Raw genomic sequence first — 20,329 nt, forward strand, 5'->3', positions numbered from 1 at the left:
GAGGCTTGTGCCTCTGTCAAGGTGGTTTCTTAAATACTAAAGTACAGTCAATCACAATCAAACAATGCCCCTTCCTCTCCCTCTCTCAAGCAGCCAGGACTCTGCAACAACTCTAAGCACTTTCACACCCTCCCAGACCCGTCCCAGACCAGTTCTCCCACACAATATCCTCAGCTGAAATCCCCTCAGCTGAAAGCAAGTAAAAAAACACTCACTCTCTAAAAAAAAAAAAAGTCTTAAAAGATGATGCTGTTAAAGTGCTGCACTCAATTTGCCAGCAAATTTGGGAAACGCAACAGTGGCCACAGGATTGTAAAGTGCTGCACTCAATTTGCCAGCAAATTTGGAAAACGCAACAGTGGCCACAGGATTGGAAAAGGTCAGTATACATTCCAATCCCAAAGAAGGGCAATGCCAAGGAATGTTCAAACTATCACACAATTGCACTCATATCACACGCTAGCAAGGTCATGCTCAAGATCTTACAAGCTAGGCTTCAACAGTACGTGGATAGAGAACTACCAGAAGTATAAGCTGGGTTTCGAAGAGGTAGAGGAACTAGAGATCAAATTGCCAACATTCGCTGGATTATGGAGAAAGCAAGAGAGTACCAGAAAAACATCTACTTCTGCTTCATTGACTATGCTAAAGCTTTTGACTGTGTGGATCACAACAAACGATGGCAGGTCCTTAAAGAGATGGGAGTACCAGACCACCTCACATGTCTCTTGAGAAACCTGTATAAGGGTCAAGAAGCGACAATTAGAACTGGATATGGAACAACTGATTGGTTTAGCATAGGAAAAGGAGTACGACAAGGATGTATATTGTCACATTGCTTATTTAATATATATGCAGAGTACATCATGTGAAATGCTGGCCTGGATGAATCACAAGCGGGAATTAAGATTGCTGGGGAAAAGATCAACAACCTCAGATATGCAGATGATACCACTCTAATGGCTGAAAGTGAAAAGGATCTAAAGAGCCTCTTGCTGGTCAAAGAGGAGAGCGCAAATGTGGGCTTGATGCTTAACATCACAAAAACGAAGATCATGGCATCACTCCTTGACAAATAGAAGGGGAAGTCGTGGAAGTAGTGACAGACTTCATGTTCCTGGGATCCCAGATCACCGCAGACTGTGACAGAACCAAGAAATTAAAAGATGCCTGCTCCTTGGGAGGAAAGCGATGGCGAACCTAAACAGCATGATAAAAAGTAGAGACATCACCCTGCCAACAAAAGTCTGCATGGTCAAAGCAATGGTATTCCCAGTAGTCCTGTATGGCTGTGAGAGTTGGACTATAAGGAAGGCCGAGCGCCGAAGAATAGATTCTTTTGAACTATGGTGCTGGAGAAGACTCTTGAGAGTCCCTTGGACTGCAAGAAGATCAAATCAGTCAATCCTAAAAGAAATCAACCCTGACTGTTCACTGGAAGGCCAGATAATGAAACTGAAGCTCAAATATTTCGGCCACCAAATGAGAAGGGAGCACTCACTGGAGAAGACCCTGATGCTGGGAAAGATTGAAGGTCAAAGAAGACGGGGACGGCAAAGGATGAGATGGTTAGACAGTGTCATAGATGCAACGAACATGAAGTTGAGCAAACTTCAGAGGACGGCGGAAGACAGGAAGGCCTGGCATGATCTGGTCCATGGGGTCGCGAAGAGTCGGACTCGACTGTGCGACTGAACAACAACAAAAATATTTGCATAATAATGCCAGGGCAGGCTCATGCTCTATACAATATAAGCCTAAAAGATGAAACCAGACCTAGAGCTGATAGGCAAGCAAGTGCTGCAAATATATATATGCATTTGCTTTTCAAAACTTCTGGAAACTTCCTTCCTATTCCCCCCCCCCCCCAAAATCTCCAGAAGTACTACATTTTTAACAGTAACAAATAAACGTAGCTGATCACGAATGACTGTTGTGTTGACCTTTGGGTTTGGACTGACCCTCATGCTTCTTGCTCAGAGGGAGACGGCTGGGTGGCTGAGGTCAGTGAGGGGCCAAGTGAGATGGCCGAGAAGAGAACTACCCATAAGTGCCAGGATTCAGTGTGCAATAAGGGTTGCCAACTCTGGGCTGGGAAATTCCTGGAGGTTTGGGGGGGGAGCCTGGGGAGGACAGGGACCTCAGCGGGGTAGAATGCCACAGAGTCCACCCTCCAAAGCAGCCACTGGCTCCAGGGAGAACTGATCTTTGTCACATGGAGATCAGTGATAATTGTGAGAGAACTTTGGGTACACCAGGAGGTTGGCAACCCTGTATGCAACAGTGGCACGGAAAGAGGGTTGCGTTTCTGTTTTGCTTGGCAAAGTCAAAGGGCCCAGGGGTTGCCCAGATGCCGGCTGATGCCACCCTCTTGCCATCACGTTGGTACAGCACCTCCATGACCCAGCGGGCCCCACCCCTCAACCCTCAAAGAATGCCAGCACCCCCCTTCCCCTTCTTAGGCACTCCGGGAGCTCTCAGCATCTGCTCCCTGCCACTGCCTTTTGCTTCGACCTTGACGGAAGGTTGCACCGTTTGGGCCAGTCTGTGGAGCTGGCAAGGCCCTCGGGCCTCTTCCTGAAACAGGCATGTCAAGGAGACGGGGGCAAGTGGCGACGAACCCTTACCGTCCATCCTCCGCCGTCTGTTGTCATGTCACAGTAGACCTGGAAGCCTTCGGGATAGTGAGTGGGGAAGACTGAATAGACGCCGTCCTCTTGTTGTCCACTCGCGTAGATGTCAAAACAGTCCCGGGGCCGGGAGCCTGCAGTGCAGTGGGGAAGGGGGGGGGGGAGGGGGAGAGCAAGGCTAATTAATTGTCTAAATTACAACCCTCAGTGTTTGAAGCTCTGGTGCTTGGGCTCTCTCGCCTGTGATAATTGGCTGCCTTAACTAAAACACCACTCCACTTCCTCCGTGGCTCAGGGCAGACACAGTCCTTGTACAACTCTGACTCTGAGGGAGGCCCTTGGCTGCAGAAACAAAGCGGCGGATGGTGCTCCTGTGTGCTTGCAGAGAAGGGCACTTCTTCCTCCTGTCTTTGCCAAACCAGGCTCACTGACACAGGGTTCCCAACCTCCAGATGGGGCCTGGAGTTCTCCTGGAATCCAAACTGTTCTTCTGACTACAGAGATCAGTTCTCGCTGACACAGGGTTCCCAACCTCCAGACGGGGCCTGGAGTTCTCCTGGAATCCAAACTGTTCTTCTGACTACAGAGATCAGTTCTCGCTGACACAGGGTTCCCAACCTCCAGATGGGGCCTGGAGTTCTCCTGGAATCCAAACTGTTCTTCTGACTACAGAGATCAGTTCTCGCTGACACAGGGTTCCCAACCTCCAGATGGGGCCTGGAGTTCTCCTGGAATCCAAACTGTTCTTCTGACTACAGAGATCAGTTCTCGCTGACACAGGGTTCCCAACCTCCAGATGGGGCCTGGAGTTCTCCTGGAATCCAAACTGTTCTTCTGACTACAGAGATCAGTTCTCGCTGACACAGGGTTCCCAACCTCCAGATGGGGCCTGGAGTTCTCCTGGAATCCAAACTGTTCTTCTGACTACAGAGATCAGTTCTCCTGGAGGAAAGGGCCACTTTCAAGGGTGGAGTCCATGGAACGAAACCTGTGTACGGTTCTGGTCACCACATCTCAAAAAGGATATTATAGCATTGGAAAAAGTGCAGAAAAGGGCAACTCGAATGATAAAAGGGTTGGAACACTTTCCCTATGAAGGAAGGTTAAAACACTTGGGGCACTTTAGCTTGGAGAAACGACGACTGAGGGGTGACATGATCGAGGTTTATTAGATTATGCATGGGATAGAGCAGGTAGAGAAAGAAGTACTTTTCTCCCTTTCTCACAATACAAAAACTCATGGGCACTCCATGAAATTGCTGAGCAGTCGGGTTAGAAGAGATAAAAGGAAGTACTTCTTCACCCAAAGAGTGATTAACACATGGAATTCACTGCCACAGGAAGTGGCGGTGGCTACAAGCATGGATGGCTTCAAGAGGGAATTGGGTAAACATACAGAGCAGAGGTCCATCAGTGGCTATTAGCCACAAGGTATAGATAGGGACTCTCAGTCTGGGGCAAGTGATGCTCTGTATTCTTGGTGATTGGGGGGGGAGGGCAACAGTGGGAGGGCTTCTAGCGTCCTGGCCCCACTGCTGGTCCCCCTGATGGCACCTGGTATTTTTGGCCCCTGTGTGACACAGAATGTTGGGCTGGATGGGCCGTTGGCCTGATCCAACATTGGATTCTCTTATGTTCTTAAACCAGTGCTGACATCCCTCCCCTCCCAAAATTCTGCCTTCCTGTAGCACTGCCCCCAAACTTCCAAGAATTTCCTAAGCTAGAGTTGGCAACCCTGCTAACTTGAACAAAGAACTCTGATGACTGGGGCCAGCCCAGGGTATGGTCAAACTGGAGCCTTTTTTTTTAAAAGGGATTCCCTCACAGTCAAATTTCACAGGTGAATTCAGAGCAATCTGCACAACATTCCGGTTCAGCCTAACCTCAAATGAATAAGTAAGTAACTGGCTCAGATTCTCTGTTGCAGGGTTACTCAGTGTGGTGCCCGAGGGTGCCAGGGCACCTGCCACCCTCACTCAGACAGAAGGGTTTTCCACTGGAGAAGGAGGAGGAGGACTGGTAAGCTACTGGACTTTTGTTAGTCAGTGTGTGGTTCCACTCAGCCTCCAGGATCTCCTTCCCAGGAGGTGGCAGGAGGGAGGTATTCCATTCAGCTCTGCTTTAGGGTTTGGCTCTGCCTTTAGGGTTTTGGGGTGGTGCTCACCATTTCCTCTCAGAATTCCAAAAGTGCCCGCAGAGGGTTGCAAGACAGAGCCTGGCAACTGGCAGAGGGATGTCATCAGCAATGTGCTGATGTCACTCCCTGTGTGCCCGCAAGTGACATCACCGTATCACTGGGTAAGCTCTGGCATTTGGCATAGTGCCCCAGTGGCACACTGAAGTCATCTCCAGGCAGATGGGGAGTGACATCAGTGTGTGACGATGCTACCAACATTCCCCTCCCCCTGGGTTTCCTGATATCCCCCCCCCCCCGCAGCCAGCTGAGTGGCCGCCAGGAAGCTCCTGCTGGTGGTGGGAGGTCCCTGCCCCCTACAGGGGAATGACAAGCCTATGCCCACAGCCTCAGGCAGGTTGGGGATCCCTGCTCTATGGGACTGGCAGACTGCCTGAAGGTTCTGCTAGAGAGTAGTTCCATCTTTTCTGCTGATTCTTCCTCCACACAGGAAGCATCTCTCTCTCTCTCTCTCTCTCTCTCTCTCTCTCTCTCTCTCTCACCGTTGGCACATCCCTTTGGCCGGGCACTCCTGGTTGGGGCTTTCTGAAGATCGGCCTTGAGGCGAGGCCGGATGACGCTGCGGTCCTTCTGCAAGGCGTCCAGGATGTCACTGACGGAGCTGACCAGTCTGGCCATGTTGGCCTGGCTCTCTGAAAGCAGCTGTGAGGAACAAAGAAAAGGGCCACAGGACCATGAGGACGGGGATGATTCTGAGAAGGGTCCTGCATGTCCTGAGTCTTTCTAAGAGTTACATTTAGGTATTAGAGAAGAAAATGCTTTCCATATATTATTATAACAGAAAATGCATTGAGCAGAACTGTATTATGTATCCCAATAGGATATGAGAAAAATACAGATGAGCAAAATACAGATTTAATTCTCAGAGCCTAGCTATTTCGCTAGGAGCTAAAGATGCCAAGTTACCTCCTAAGGATGTAAATTCTGCTCTGGTCACCTCTAAAATTATTCAAAGGAAAAAGTAGTGATCAGCCAAACTGTGATTTCAGTCAGCACACTGGTTTGGATATGCTTTCCATTCATTTTTTTTTAATTTAATGGGAAAGGTATTATGTTGGTATTAAAGGTGTTTTATTTAAGTGATCCTAAGACAGGGAACATCATAGGCAGATGTGTCGCTATGAGCAGATTAAATAACATTTCATTAACGATACTGCCTTTCAAAGGCAGCTCCTCAAAACAGACGCGGCTCAACTACTGAGCCAGCCAGAACATGAGACGGCATGCAAAATGTCCCCAAAGCACTCAGGTCCTCATCCCTCATCAGGTCCCATTCAACATGTGGCCCACAGAGGAATTCTTGGGGTGGTGGCAGCGTCTTCTCGATGCAAGTTGTTTTGTTCTCCCTCATCTCCCTTTGATGCGATGCAAGGCCAATTCCAGATGAAGCAAAGGCTGGTGGCTGAAGGCAGGGCATTCTTCTTGGCATTCATGAGAAATGTGGTCCTTCTGCGGGACGGGGATTTGCCAGGGCCAGTGTCAGCATACCCTGAGGTGGGGCAGCTGCCATGGCCCAGGGATTGCCCTGTCACCTGCCGATGTGCCTTCCTCCCCATAAGCTTGGCACTCCGCCACCCATGCTCCCTGCCACGCACACTGCCCAGCATCACTGGGGAAGGGTGAGCAGGTGGTGTAGAACGATGGCATTTCTGCCAGGCGCCACAGGAGAAAGGGCACATGGGAGGGCTTGCAGTCAGCAGAAGAATACTTGGGCAGGTGGCTGGCAGGAAGGGTAGCATGGTGGGGAGCAGAGGAGGGGAGGGGGGCCTGGGCACGTGCTGCCCAGGACCCCCTAAATCTAGAAATGGCCCCAGTGGATGCCCAGCAAGCATTCCGAGTTGAACATGGATGATGAAATAACCTTTCAAGAACATCAGAAGAGCCCTGCTGGATCAGACCTGTGGTCCATCTAGTCCAGCATCCTGTCTCTTTCTCAACTCTCTCCAGCCCATACGTAATTTTATTACCCTCCATCATGTCCCCTCTCAGTCGACTCTTTTCTAAACTGACAAGTCCCAGAGACTCTTCAGCCTTTCCTCATGGGGAAGGTGCTCCAACCCCCTCATCATCTGGGTCACCCTCCTCTGCACTTGTTCTGGCTCTGCAATGTCTTTTTTGAGATTCGGGGACCAGAACTGTACACAGTATTCCAAAGAGGCTGCACCATAGATCTTTGGTGTAGCGGTTAAGAGCGTGGATGCTAATCTGGGAAAACCAGGTTTGATTCCCCACTCTTCCACATGCAGCTGCTGGAGGGAGGAGCTTTGAGGTGGAGCTCAAGGGTCGCAAGGTACAGTTGTCCCTCTTGGTTGCTGAGGGTAACCGGGCCAGTTTGCTGGGCCTGGATTGGTTCCAACCTCTGGGTATTGCTGTAACTGGTGTTAACAAGGTGTGTGCAAATAAAGGGAATTGCATTTATGATGAGTTCCCAGAGGTTTTTGGGGAAGGTCTGGGTCAGTATACAGGTCCGCCCTTGAGGTTCGACCTGAATCCCTCTGTGTTACCTATCCACCTAAGGTGAAGGCTAAAATAGAGGCGGAACTGGACAAGCTCATAGTCCAAGGTATTCTTGAACCTGTGCCATATGGTAAATGGGAGATCTCGATTGTATCGCCTGTAAAATCTGATGGAACTGTATGTATATGTGCTGATTACAAGTGTATGATCAATAAGGCTCTGCAACAACATTCTTACCCGGTACCTGTAATCAGCCACGTGTTGGCTTCCCTTGGGGGGGGGGACAAAATGTGGGTTTTGGCGGCCGACGCTTCCCCGTATGGGGTTGGCACGGTTTTGAGCCCCGTCATGGCGGATGGGCGAGAGGCTCCAATTGCCTACTACTCACGGTCTCTAATGGCTGCAGAAAAAAACGATGCCCAGATCAACAAGGATGGCCTGGCTTTGGTGGCGGGAATTAAAAAATTCCATGACTTTGTTTATGGCCGCCGGTTCCTCCTTGTCACGGACTACAAGCCACTGTTGGGCCTGTTTGCACCAGACCGCCAAACTCTGACCGTTATTTCAGCCCGCATGTTGCGATGGGCTGTTTTCCTTGCAGCCTATGACTTTGACTTCGAGCACTGTCCTGGCAAGGCAATCAGACATGTGGGCGCTCTTAGCCGCTGCCCTCTGCCACAAATGGACACTGATCCGGCACCAGCATTTGACGTACTGGCAATTGACAAACTGCCTCAGCCTCCGGTCCACTCTTCGGACATTGCTGCTGCGTCAGCTAAGGACTCTACCCTCTCCCGTGTCCTTAACTGGGTTTGGAGGGGGTGGCCGGCAGGTAGAGTGAACCAGGAGTTTAAGCCGTACCACACGAGGCAAACCAAACTGTCAGTCGTAAAGGGTTGCTTGTTATGGGGGAACCGGGTGGTGGTGCCTCCCAAACTACGGGAGCGTGTCCTGGAAGCTCTTCATGATGATCCAGGCATAGTGCATATGAAAGCACTTGCACGCAACTATGTCTGGTGGCCTGGTAGACTCTGACGTGGAGGATTGGGTCTGGCACTGCATGACCTGCCAGCAGTCCAGACCTGACCCACCTCAAGCCCCAGTCCAGCACTGGGAAACCACAAGCAAGCCTTGGTCCAGGCTGCATGTAGATTTTGCCAGCCCGTTTCAGGGGCAAATGTTTCTCATTATTGTGGAAGCATTTTCTAAATGGCTGGAAGTGATTAATATGCGTGTTACAACATCAACAGCTGTAGTTAATGTATTGTGTCGGGTCTTTGCAACCCATGGTATGCCAAACGTCTTGGTATCAGACAACGGGCCCCAATTCACCTCGGGAAAGTTTGAAAAATTCTTGTCTGATAATGTTATCAAACATGTAACGTCCACTCCGTTCCATCTGGCCACAAACGGGCAAGCCGAACGGATGGTTCGGATGACGAAAGAGGCTTTAAAGAAAATGGTTCCTGGGGACTGGGAGCAGAAGCTAGTCTCTTTCCTGTTGCGGCAGCATATTACACCCTGCACCGCAACTGGAAGGAGCCAGGCTGAGCTTCTGATGGGATGCTGGCTAACAACTCTATTAGACAGGCTACATCCAGACCTGACCGAAAGTAGACCCTCCAGATCAGAGGTCCAAGAATTGCCGCGCACTTTCAAACAGGGAGACAAAGTGTTCGCGTGGAATTATGCTGAGGGTTACTTACGGCTTCCCGCTATAATCAGCAACGTTCTGGGTACCCGTATGTACGTGGCACAGCTTGCAGATGGAAGGAAACTGCAGCGCCACGTAGATCAGCTCAGGCAGAGGTGGGCTGACTCCAGTCTCGAGTCCAGCACCGAACCTGACTCGATCCCCCACCCAGAAGGCGAGCAGCGAGGGCCTCCAGACACGGAAGTGAGTGTTGCGGAGCCCCCCTTAGAAACAGAGTATGGGCTTAATCCCACTCTGGACAGTGACCCATCGGTAACCTGCCAGCCTGACTCACTTGACAGTGAGCCACCCAGGGCTCCTGCGGTCGTTCCACCGCAGAACCTACATGGCGGTCAAGTCGAACAAGGCGTACCCCCCCCCTATCTGAAAGACTACATTTGTCAGGGTATTGTTCCATCTTAGGGGGGAGGAATTGTTGTGTATTCACTCCATCCAAAACCATGTTAAGCTTGAGACCTCAGCTGGATTCTAATCTGGAACAACACTATTGGCTGAAGCAATGTCTGTAACCAATGAAATGTAAGAATCTGTGCTGGAGGGAAGACAAATGATTGGGTGTTATTTCTGTAACCTGGTTGGATGTTAAACTATGTGAGGGCGTGGCTACCCCAGCCCGGGAGAGTTTAAAAGGAGCTATGCTCCACTGTTGTGTGTGTGTGTTGTCGTGTCGTCTGATGCTGTGTGATCTTTGGAAGTTCTCGTTCTCAATAAAGCTGATTCACTTGTTACTTACTTCGTTGTTGAGTTGCATACTTAACAAGCTTGACTTCTGCCTGTCTTGGAGAAGAAGCATCTTTGCTTATCTGAACTCACCAGCTTCACTGGTTTCGTTGGGTGGCACTGGGATGAAGAAGGGGCCGTTTCTTCAAGCAAACAAAATCTGACATCTCGATGACGCCCTTCCCACCTTATTGCAACTGGAAAGCGATCATGTTACATCCAGCAAGGCGATTATCTTTTTCTCTGGGCTTTTGTTTAGCTAATAGCTAAAGGTGTTTCTTTATTGGGTGCTGACAGCTGAGAGATACTTGCTTAAATGAGTATTGATGGCTTCTGATGGCAGGTGGCTATTAGTTCTGGCCGCATCCCCTCCCCGCTTGCAGAGAGGAAACAGGCTTGGCAGTTCTGCACAGAGCCAGCAACAGAGAATCAAGACTTGGGAGTTGGCAGCGGAAAAGCTTTTTCAGGAGGGACTTCAAGGGCACATTGTTTGCTTGGGGGGGGGGGAACGAATGCCATTTCAAAAGCGAACTGTCTCTGTCAGAGTGCCTGCTTGCTCCTGGCTGTTCATCTTGTATATCTTTCCAAATAAACCGATCTTACAAGAACGCCACAAGCCTCCAGTACTCTCTCCCTGCTCAGGAATTAGCCCCATGCAGGGCTGTGCCCAGATATTTCCCCCTGCTCAGAGAAGAGGGAAATGCAGAATTGCTCTGTTGCGTTCCTCCTTGTGCCCTCGCCAGAATGCCCCAGGCCAGCCCCGTCTTGTCAGATCTCAGAAGAGAAGCAGGTTCAGTCCTGGTGAGCCCTTGGATGGGAGACCACGAGGGAGTCCTTGGTCTGCTCCACGCAGAGGCAGGCCGTGCCAAACCACCTCTGAACGTCTCCACAGGTCAGCTGCAACTTGACAGCAGCACCTTCCCACCATCACCATTCCTCCTTGTGGGCAGCACGTGTGCACTTTCAGCAGCCATCTTCAGCAGCTTGCACTAAGAGCAATTGCTGAATTTGACCCCTGCACTCCTTCGCCTCCAGGTCTTCAGATAGGAGACAGATTTTTTCAGAATGGAAATTAGGATCTTCCTCTCCTCCATAGCAGGAAGTCCTTGTCAAGTTCCAGCATGCACCGAAAGATAAAACATTTCAAGTTGTTATCTTTGTCTCAGTGGCTGTCATTGGGGGATTCCTGAACAGTCCAAAAATAGCCGTGTCCCGATGAAGCCAGGCCTGACATTGGTCCTTCGGCCTTCCCAGAAAAATGACAGCAACGGAACTAAAAGGTTCTTGATCTCCACCTACCCATTCCCAGGCATGACAGGACACGAGAGAAAGATCTTACTTTTGCTGGGCAGGGAGTGGACAAAATATTTAATCGAAAACAATTGTGTGGCATTGTGTCACAAAGGGCCTGTGCTTGCATCTTTTGCAAGATCTGGGAAACCAAACTGCACTGCTCCATTCAGGATGAGCAACAGGGATTCTGGTGCCAACTCTTGAGTTTAAAAGCCGTGGATCCCTCTGCTAAACCAGTGGAAGGAGAGCCAGGGTGGAAGCTGGTAGGACGCCCAGGTCTCCTGCTGTGATGGGCTCTGTCATAGAGTTTCTGGCAATTCCTAGAGTGATGTGATGTCACTTCTGGGTTTCTCTGGCAGTGACATCACAGCACACATGAAGCCAGTGTCCCCACCTCCAAGCTCCTGCCAGTTGCCAGGCACAGCTTGGACCCTGGAGCCACAGAGAATCTGTCAGGCCATGGGTAGAAACAGGGCAAATAGCTGGAAGGCTGAGGGGAGCTTTGGGTTGCCAGATCCCCTGGTGGAGGCAGGGATCCCTCACCACCAGGCCCTGCCCCCCAGCTGCCAATCAGCTGGCCAGTGGGGGAGACATACCAGGGGAAAGAGGAAAGCCCAGGCCACGTGGCTGGCATCACACAGGAAGTGACATCATCATGCCAACGATACGGTACTTGGGAAAAAACTCTATGGTAGAAGCTATTTTCATAATTGAGTTTTTGCCCAAATAGCAGAGCAGAACATTGTGATGATGTCACTTCCTGTGTAACACTGGCAACGTGGTCTGGGCCTTCCTCTTTCTCCTGGTAAGTCACCACCACCACCACCCCGCGCCTGTTGCTAGGAGAGACCTGGCAGCCCTAGGGGAGCTTGGGAGCAACCTGAATGCCCAGGCTTTTCAGATATCCAAGAAGACTATCTCCCTGGATCTACAGCTTCACTGGTTGAGCCAGTGAAAATACTGGCAGCCCTGTGAGTTCTGGGCAGTCCAGAAGGACGCAAAGAAGAGCTGCAGGATAACGAATCCACAGGGCAGGGGCAATGTTCCCTCTAAGGTGTGCAGTCTTGTGAGCAGAAATTTTACCATGTGAGCCAAAAATGGTGCTAGCTTTAAAACTGTGAGTGGGCCAACATTTAATTTTTTTTTTTAAATTTCAGTGTACAAACAGACAAAACATACAAACATAACATATTAACTAGTATCATTTGTATTATAAGCCATATATTTATATTAAACTTATTTATATGGAACATATTTATATTACTTATATGACTCTTTCAAACTATTTTTTTAGAAATGATTTTTACATCATAGCCATGAACAGTGTCATCAAATTTCATTATGGAAAACATTTAATTTAGCCTCTCTTCTTCCTTTCTCTTTTTTCCAAGAATTGAAAACACAGTCAATGTTAATATTATTCCCAGTAGACATATGCAGTTTTATTCTCATTAAGTTCTCCAGGTGATCTGTTTCTAACCAACTTCTTATCTTAGTTTTGATGGCATTCATTAAGCTAAAACCTCTCTCACAATCAGCACTTGAGGCTTGAAAAGTTCCACACATGTCCAGAAGAAGATTTAGCTCACTGAATTGTTCTTGTTGTAGTGTAAATGTCAGTAAGTCCTGGAAAGTTTTCATTGCTCCAGCTTTCATCTTCTCTGCAATATCACTTCAGTGCTGAATTTGAAACACTTTCTAGGCTTCTCCTATGACATACACAGAAATCCCAAAGAGGGGTAGTTCTGAGATACACTACCCCTACACATGGAGGTTCCATTTAGCTGCTGTGCTCTGCTCAGAGAGGTCCCCCCCACAAATATTTTTATTTTTCCAAACAACAACAACAAAGAAAAGTAGAAGCAAAAAAGCTGCTGCTGGACTCTTGCTCTTTTCTACTGCTACAGACAGACTAATACGGCTACCCATCTTGTGCTACCAAGAGTGACCACTTCTTAATTCTATGTTTGCCATCACTCATCAACATTAGAAAAAAAAACCCTATAGGCTACAAATGTGGCATGTGGTTTGGGGGAGAAGGGAAGACCACTTTTTTTAACCAGGCTTTAACCAGCATGATTTCGTACACACAAGCATATTTAACAGCGTAACTAATCGGTGTAAAGAGATCTTGAGCACATACCTTTTACTGTTTCCAGCTAGCTACTGAAACACAAACTGTGCTCCTAAACTTATATATACTCTCTGGGACAAAGAGAGTAGAGGCATATTCATCCAGAACTCTTAAACTCCTTGCCAGCTCAGAACTATAGGGACCAAACAGGCAACATTCAACGTTCACATAAATAAAATCACGTATGAAGCCAACAGTACTGTAATATACTACATAATTCATTGTGTCAGCTAAGGCTGGAGTTAGAGCAGAGAGAGACAGAGAGAGAACCTTTTAGATTTTTACTTCTAGAAAGCTTCTTTTTTGAGTTTGATGTGTTGACTTCAGGATTTAAAAAGAAATGATTTTTAAAAATTAGTAAGATTTAAACTCAATGTACAGCTTATTTCTTAATTAAAAATAGAGGTCTACTTAAAAAAAATCTATACATGCTGTTGTGCCACAAAACCTGCCAAGGATCCAGGCAATACAATAAAATGCAAATCCACTGGGAGAGAAAAACAAACAATCACAACTGCATCTTGTATCCCTCTGTCCCTCCCCCACCCAGCCGCCCCTCTCCTCTCTCTCTGGAATTTTTTTTTTTTTAAGCCAGTGACCAAATCAGAATACTGAGTGCTTGCTACGTTATCTGAAGTGACAGGGGAAATCACGTCGCTTTTAGAAAGGGGGAGGGGAAGGGGGGGAAGAAACTACTTTTTTGCCTTGCCCCCAAGCCCTGTTTTGGCAGCTCCCCCAGAGAGCGCAGATCAGAGACAAAGGGGGGGGGGCGGGGGATGGGAAGAGAAGCTTGTAATTCACCCAAAGCGTTCTCGCTCTTTTTGCCTCGTGGGTCCCGGGGCTCTATAGCGTCCACCACCAGCAGCAGAGAGAGAAGACCCCTGCCCCACACACCCAAGGAATGCGATTGCAGAAGGGGGGGAGAGACAGAGAGAAAAGGACAGTTTGGCCGGTCGATTCCCAGCAGGCAGAGGGAGGTGGGGGAAATCCCCCTCCCTCCAGAGCAGAGCCTCCAGAATTGTCTGGCTTGGGAGCAGATGCGAGCGTGCGCCTGGCCACCCAGGTTGAACCCTTTTGCCAGTCTGAGGTGCTCAAGCTGGGCTGGAGGGGGAAGTTGATCAGGCTGGGAGTGGTACCAGGAGCAAGTTGGCTGGGAAGCCATCTGGGACCGCCACAGCGGCTTTTCTGCACCCCCATCCCACCTAGAGCACTTCCGGCTAGGCACAGAAGTGCAGGGAGCCCTCTTCGCATATGGAGTGCAGCGAGCATGCTCCTGGCTGCCCAGGTTGCGCTCTTTTGCCACTCTGAGTTGCTCAAGCTGGGTGAGAGGGGGGAGCTGGTCAGGCTGGGAGTGGGACCAGGGGTGAGTTGGCCGGGAAGAAAGTCCAAGACCACTGCCACAGCTTTTCTGCACCCCCCCACCACCCGCCCAGAGCACCTCCGGCTAGGCACAGAAGTGCAGGGAGCCCTTTTCACAGAGGACTGGGGCTTCCCCAATTGCAGATACTTGCTCTGAATCAGGAAGGCGGGAGCAAGACATGCACGTGCAAACATACTGAGGGCAAAAGACTATCCTCGTGGCGGGAGGAAGGAGAGCACTTTTTGCTGGGGACTGTGAGCCAGAAAGAAGGAGCTCTCCCCAAACCCGATCAAGCCACCTCCACTACCCGGCACCAGCCAGGCAGCCCACCCCTCTCCCAATCAATCCCCTGCCACCCTAACTTACCCTGACTCATGCTGGTGGCGGCGGTAGCGAGCATGTGCTAGTTCCCGCTCTCCAGCCCTACTGAAGGCTTCTGGAGGCGGGGCCTGGAAGGCAGAAAACTGGAAGACCAATTTGGAAGGCAGACCAATTTAAAAGAGAACCTCCCGCTCCTGCGCTGTGAAAAAAATTGCTGCGCTGGGCCCCTGAAATTGCTGCACTGGCACAGCCCAGCGCAGCTTAGCGGGAACCTAGAGCAGGGGCACAGATTTCACAACGGGGCTCTTCCACCAGGCCTTTGATTTGGAGCCACTTCTAAAGACTGAGCTGTGGCAAGGCCCACTCCCCCTGGACTACCATCAGTAGCCTGTGCCAGCCTGTACAAATGGTCTGATAAGCTGTTTGCCAACTCTGACGATACTCTTTTTGTGACCATTCAGTTCCCCCACTGGGATTTCTATATAATAGCATACCACCTTCAAATACTCATCAGTAGCACTTTATGACTATGTTCACTGCTTATGATCGTCTGTGAGGTTTAATTTATGTTTTAATGTATTCTTAACTTTTTAACTGTTCATGTAAGCCTCCCTGAGCCTGCTTTGGTGGGGAGGGCGGGACATATAGATGGAATTAAATAAATAAATAAATAAATTTCCCAGGGAAGAGGGAGGCGCTTAGGCAGAAACCTAGGGAAGGAGGGGTAAGGCCAAACCTGGAAGGAGCAGAGTACCAAAGCTCAAGTCCAGACAGACAGCTAAAAATAAGTTATCCAAGGCAGCCTAGGGTTGCCAGCCTCCAGGTGGGGCCCGGGGATCTCCCAGAATTACAGCTGATCTCCAGACTGCAGAGAACAGCCCTCCTGGAGGAAGCAGCAGCTGGAACTGGTGAAATCCCTCCCTAAACTCCCCACCCCACTGGCACTGTTCCCAGATTTCCAGGAATTTCCCAGAGTTGGCAACCCTAATTGCAGGTCTTTATTACATACATTAAAAATAAATGCATTACCACCGACTAAAATATTCATTGGAATCTAATACAGCGTATACATATATTGCTAGGATTATTCAACACTGAATGTGTTCCTTTTAAGTGGTGCTGTCTTGCTAAATTCATTAGCTACAATATTAAGATCCATCTCCCAAGAGATCTGTTCATGTCTGTGTGGAATAGACAAGTGATTGAGCCTAGTTTCCCTCATGTTGAACCACAGGAAAAGGCTTTATCCTACAAAGGCCTATCAGAGTGACTTTTTTGGATGTAAAGGATGAAACAGGCGCAGAAAGGCCCATCTTAAGCAGCTTCGGCCCTTCTGGTAGCAGCTCTTGCAGATGGTTTCCTTGTTTTCCTCTCAGAAGACCGACCACATCCTGAAAAGCTTTCTTCTCTCTTGAACAAAGTCTGAGTCCAGTGGGGCACCTTTGAGACCAACAAAGTTTAATTCTGGGTATAAGGTTTTGTGTGCATGCAGACTTTGAAGAAAGCTTAGACCCAAAATTAAACTTTTTTTTTTTAGAATGTCATTTATATCTTTACTCAACCCAATAAATTACAAAATTCATATACCAAACATAAGATAACAAATCTAAATATACAACTATCGCGCATATGGGAAATGCCAAATACTCAGTATAACAAAGTTTCCGTCTCTCCCAAGGCCATCACAACTTGCCCAAGATATTTCCCAAAATTAAACTTTCTTGGTCCCAAAGGTGCCCCTGGAGTCAAACTTTGTTCAGTTGCTTCAGACCAACATGGCTGCCCACCTGAATCTATGAAGTGTGCCTTGCACACAGAAGCTCATACCCAGAATTAAACCTTTGTTGGTCATAAAGGTGCCCCTGGACTCAGGCCTTGTTCTGCTGCTTCAGACCAACACAGCGACCCACCTGGATCTATCTGAAGAAGTGTATCTGAAGAAGTGTGCCTGCACCTGGAAGCTTCTACCCAGAATTAAACTTTGTAGTCTTAAAGGCACTCAAACTTTGATCTGCTGCTTCAGAGCAATGCAGCTTCCCACCTGAATCTTTCTTCTCTCTTGCATCATATGCAACATGTACACGAAAGGTAGACAAGTCAGCCTGCAATGTATGTGCCGTCATCTTCTCCTATATGCAAATTTCCAGTTTTTCTCATATGTTAGTAACATATCTGAGGGAAAGCAACTATGTCAACTGCTGTTGATATTACCCAATGATTTCATAAAACATTTTCCCTGTATAATTCCTTAGGAGAATCAAACTGGTGAAGTTCACACTTAGCCCCAAGTTATTTTGGAGGCTTTCTGCGCCTCCAAATCTATGTCTTCTGCTGTCAGGGTGGCCTTTGACCAGGGTTTTCAGAATTGTTCCACCGTTGCTTTGTGTTCTCCCTGGCAGAAGGAGAAAGGACTACCGCTTTTTTGAAGAGCTGTATTTAGCACGTCTGAACAGCCAAACGTAAACAGCAGCATAAAATGGAAGGCTACCCTTTTCAAGAGTTGTTCCTCTGTCTTTGTCTCCAGGAGCTCTCTCTTCAAATGACACATCCACAAGCAACTCAATCAATTCTCTGTGATTAGAAGAAACCAGACTGCACCCTGTGGGGCAAAATTGCCTCTTGGATGGATTCTTTCCTTTTCCTGTTGAAAAGGTTTAAACAAACCAAGGCGCTTGGGTGATGTTTTCACAAAGGAGATCAGAGCAGCTACCTTACCCAAACATTTTCTGTACATACCAATATTGTCTGACAAATCTTGCACTACATGTGCTGTACATTGACCACTCAGTGCTCTTTATTCCTCTTCCTTTAGTCCATCATTTCGCCAATTCCTCTTCCTTTATTCCCCTTCCTTTAGTCCATCATTTCACCAATTTATTGGACTTCCAAAAGGGGCAGTTTCAGGAACAGTTAGGAAATCGAGATCACAGTCCATATGGTTGGATTAAGGTCTTACAAAGCCCAGTTATAACTTAGTTAAAAGAAATGAAACTTCTGTTCTTGCGATGCTGGAAAAAAGGACACGGAGGTTGCATTGCCACACATGGATCAGCTGCTGGGTTGGTGGTCGCAAATAATCTTTGAGAGCGCTTGCTGCGTGGAAGGTTCATTGACCAGCAGTTCCCTTGGCAGAACTAGCCAAAGGGGCCCCAGCAGTCAAAGTGGTCCAATCAAAGATCTCTTACATTCTCCATCTGAGAGTGGTTTTTTAAATCCAGGGTTGAGGAGGGGCCTTCCCACACACCCCCTTCCTTCCCAAATTCTCACAAGTCATGGACAAATAAGATTTCTTCCCCTGCTACTTTCTTTGATTTCCAGGAGATAGCTGAAGCATATTACCAGCTCCCAATATCAGAAGGAAGAATTCTAATTTTAATTCTTATTGTAAGCCACTTTGAGTTCCATAAGGAAGAAAGGATAGTATAAAAGACCAACAAAAGATTCAGCTCCTCAGATTCACAGAAATGTACATTCACCTGGCTGAGATAAATACTCAGACGAAAGGGAGGGGGTGATGTTAAAAGTTGGAGTAAAATGGGGGGGGAAATCATTACCCACCATGGGAAGTCACCAGATAAATTGAGAGATTTTTGCCTGGTTATATCTTGTGGTGGGCAAAGGCACTGAGCTGCAGAGCATCATTGAAGATGAATGTTTACCATTTAGCAAAAGCCAAATGCAAAGTTGCCTGATGCATTGTGATGGAAATAGCTGCATACCTCAGTGCAAGGTGGGTTTGAAAGCAAGAAGAAGCTTCTTTCTTTATATGTGCATGTGTGTGTGTGTGTGTGTATCTGGAAGTCATGTTGACCTCTGCTGACTGATCCCTACTGAGGGCCTGGAGGATATTCAGAGAGGTGGCTGAGTAAAGCCTGCCCCCGCCTACAGCCTCTGGTATTCCAAGGAGGTCTCCTGTCCAAGTCCTTGCCAGGGTCGACCCTGCTTAGCTTCCGAGATCTGACGAGATCGGGCATGCCTGGGCTATCCAGGCCAGGCCCAAGCTTCTGGCAATATAAATAAAGAAACGGTTCTGTACTTCAGTAAGAGCGTGTTAGGGAGATGGGAAGGAAGGATAAGAAATCATTTAAAAATAACAATCCTAAGCAAATCCTTGGTGAAGTTTGCAATGCCACACAAGAAACAGATTCAGGTGGGTAGCCGTGTTGGTCTGAAGGCATTCTCCCTCAGACCCACACCGTTCTTCCTGCCCCAAAAGGCACCATCTACTGCTGTTCTTCCTGTCCTGCCCCCCAATGGCAACATCCTTTCTTCTGGTCTCCATGGTTCCTTCTGTCAGCCCCACCCCACCCCGGTCTTATCTTCCACACTAGCACTTTGGCCGTTCTGGGTGCTTTGCTGGCCAGCAAACCTCAGGTACCCATCCCCTTTTCCATGCATTACCATGCTGAAGGCTGCATATGTGTGTAAAGAAGATGGGGTTGCCAGTCTCCAGGTGGTGGCTGGAGATCTCCCGGAATTACAACTGGGTTCCAGGTAAAAGAGACCAGTTCCCCTGGAGAAAATGGCTGCTTTGGAAGGTGGACTCTGTGGCATTATGTACCCCACTGAGGTCTCTCCCCTCTTCAAACTGCCCTCTGCAATCTGGTAGGTCAGATTCACAATACATTTTTTGAAAATTCTTCCTAGCCTGTACATATGACCCAATACTCCTGAGAACTGTAGTGAATAGGTAGGCAGGGGTCTCTTCTTTTCTTTGCCATGGTCGAAATGCAAATCCCCGGCTAACAGCAGCTAGAGTGGGGTGGATTTCATGGGAAAGGGAGAGTTAGACCCCCCAAACTATACTTCTCATATTTTATTTATTTTATTTATTCAAGGATTATATTGAAACTCTGCAACTGCTGCTATGCTCTGCTAAAAATTCTGTAAGAAGATGACTGTAAAAGAAAGTTGCGTGGTTCGATGAGGCTGTGGGCTATGCCGTGGAGGGGCACCCAGGACTGAGAGGCCACAGCAGAGAATTCAGACAAAGAGTGATCCACTGGAGATGGAAATGGCAACCCACTCCAGTATCTTTGCCAAGAAAACCCCATGGGCTAAAAGATAGGATGCCGGAATATGAGCCCCTCAGGTTGGAAGGTGTCCAACATGCTACTGGGGAAGAGCAGAGGGCAAGTACAAGTAACCCCAGAAAGAGTGAAGCGGCTGGGCCAAAGCTGAAAGGACGCTCAGTTGTGGATGTGTCTGATGGTGAAAGGAAAGTCTGATGCTGCAAAGAACAATACTGCACAGGAACCTGGAATGTAAGATCTACGAATCAAGGTAAGCTTGACGTGGTCAAAAATTAGATGGCAAGTCTGAACATTGATATCTTAGGAATCAGTGAATTAAAGTGGATAGGAATGGGTGAATTTAACTCAGAAGACCATTATATCTACTACTGTGGCCAGGAATCTCGTAGAAAAAATGGTGTGGCCTTTATAGTCAACAAGAGAGTGCAAAAGTCAGTACTGGGATACAATCTCAAAAATGACAGAATGATTTC

At 48.3% G+C, this 20,329-nt stretch overlaps 1 protein-coding gene across 1 annotated transcript in view; it reads right to left on the reverse strand.

The window, feature by feature from the left end:
- The window catches only part of FIBCD1 (fibrinogen C domain containing 1), a 172,433-nt gene that overhangs the window by 43,385 nt on the left and 108,719 nt on the right, over positions 1–20,329 (reverse strand). Inside the window, exons 3-4 of the mRNA XM_015409479.1 lie at positions 5,307–5,466; positions 2,628–2,764 (exon numbers count right to left, since the gene is read on the reverse strand). Of these exons, the coding sequence (XP_015264965.1) occupies positions 2,628–2,764; positions 5,307–5,466 (297 nt within the window). The remainder of the gene's footprint in view (positions 1–2,627; positions 2,765–5,306; positions 5,467–20,329) is intronic.

The sequence above is a fragment of the Gekko japonicus genome, unplaced genomic scaffold (assembly GCF_001447785.1).
Source record: "Gekko japonicus isolate JY-2015 unplaced genomic scaffold, Gekko_japonicus_V1.1 scaffold920, whole genome shotgun sequence".
Lineage (NCBI taxonomy): Eukaryota > Metazoa > Chordata > Lepidosauria > Squamata > Gekkonidae > Gekko > Gekko japonicus.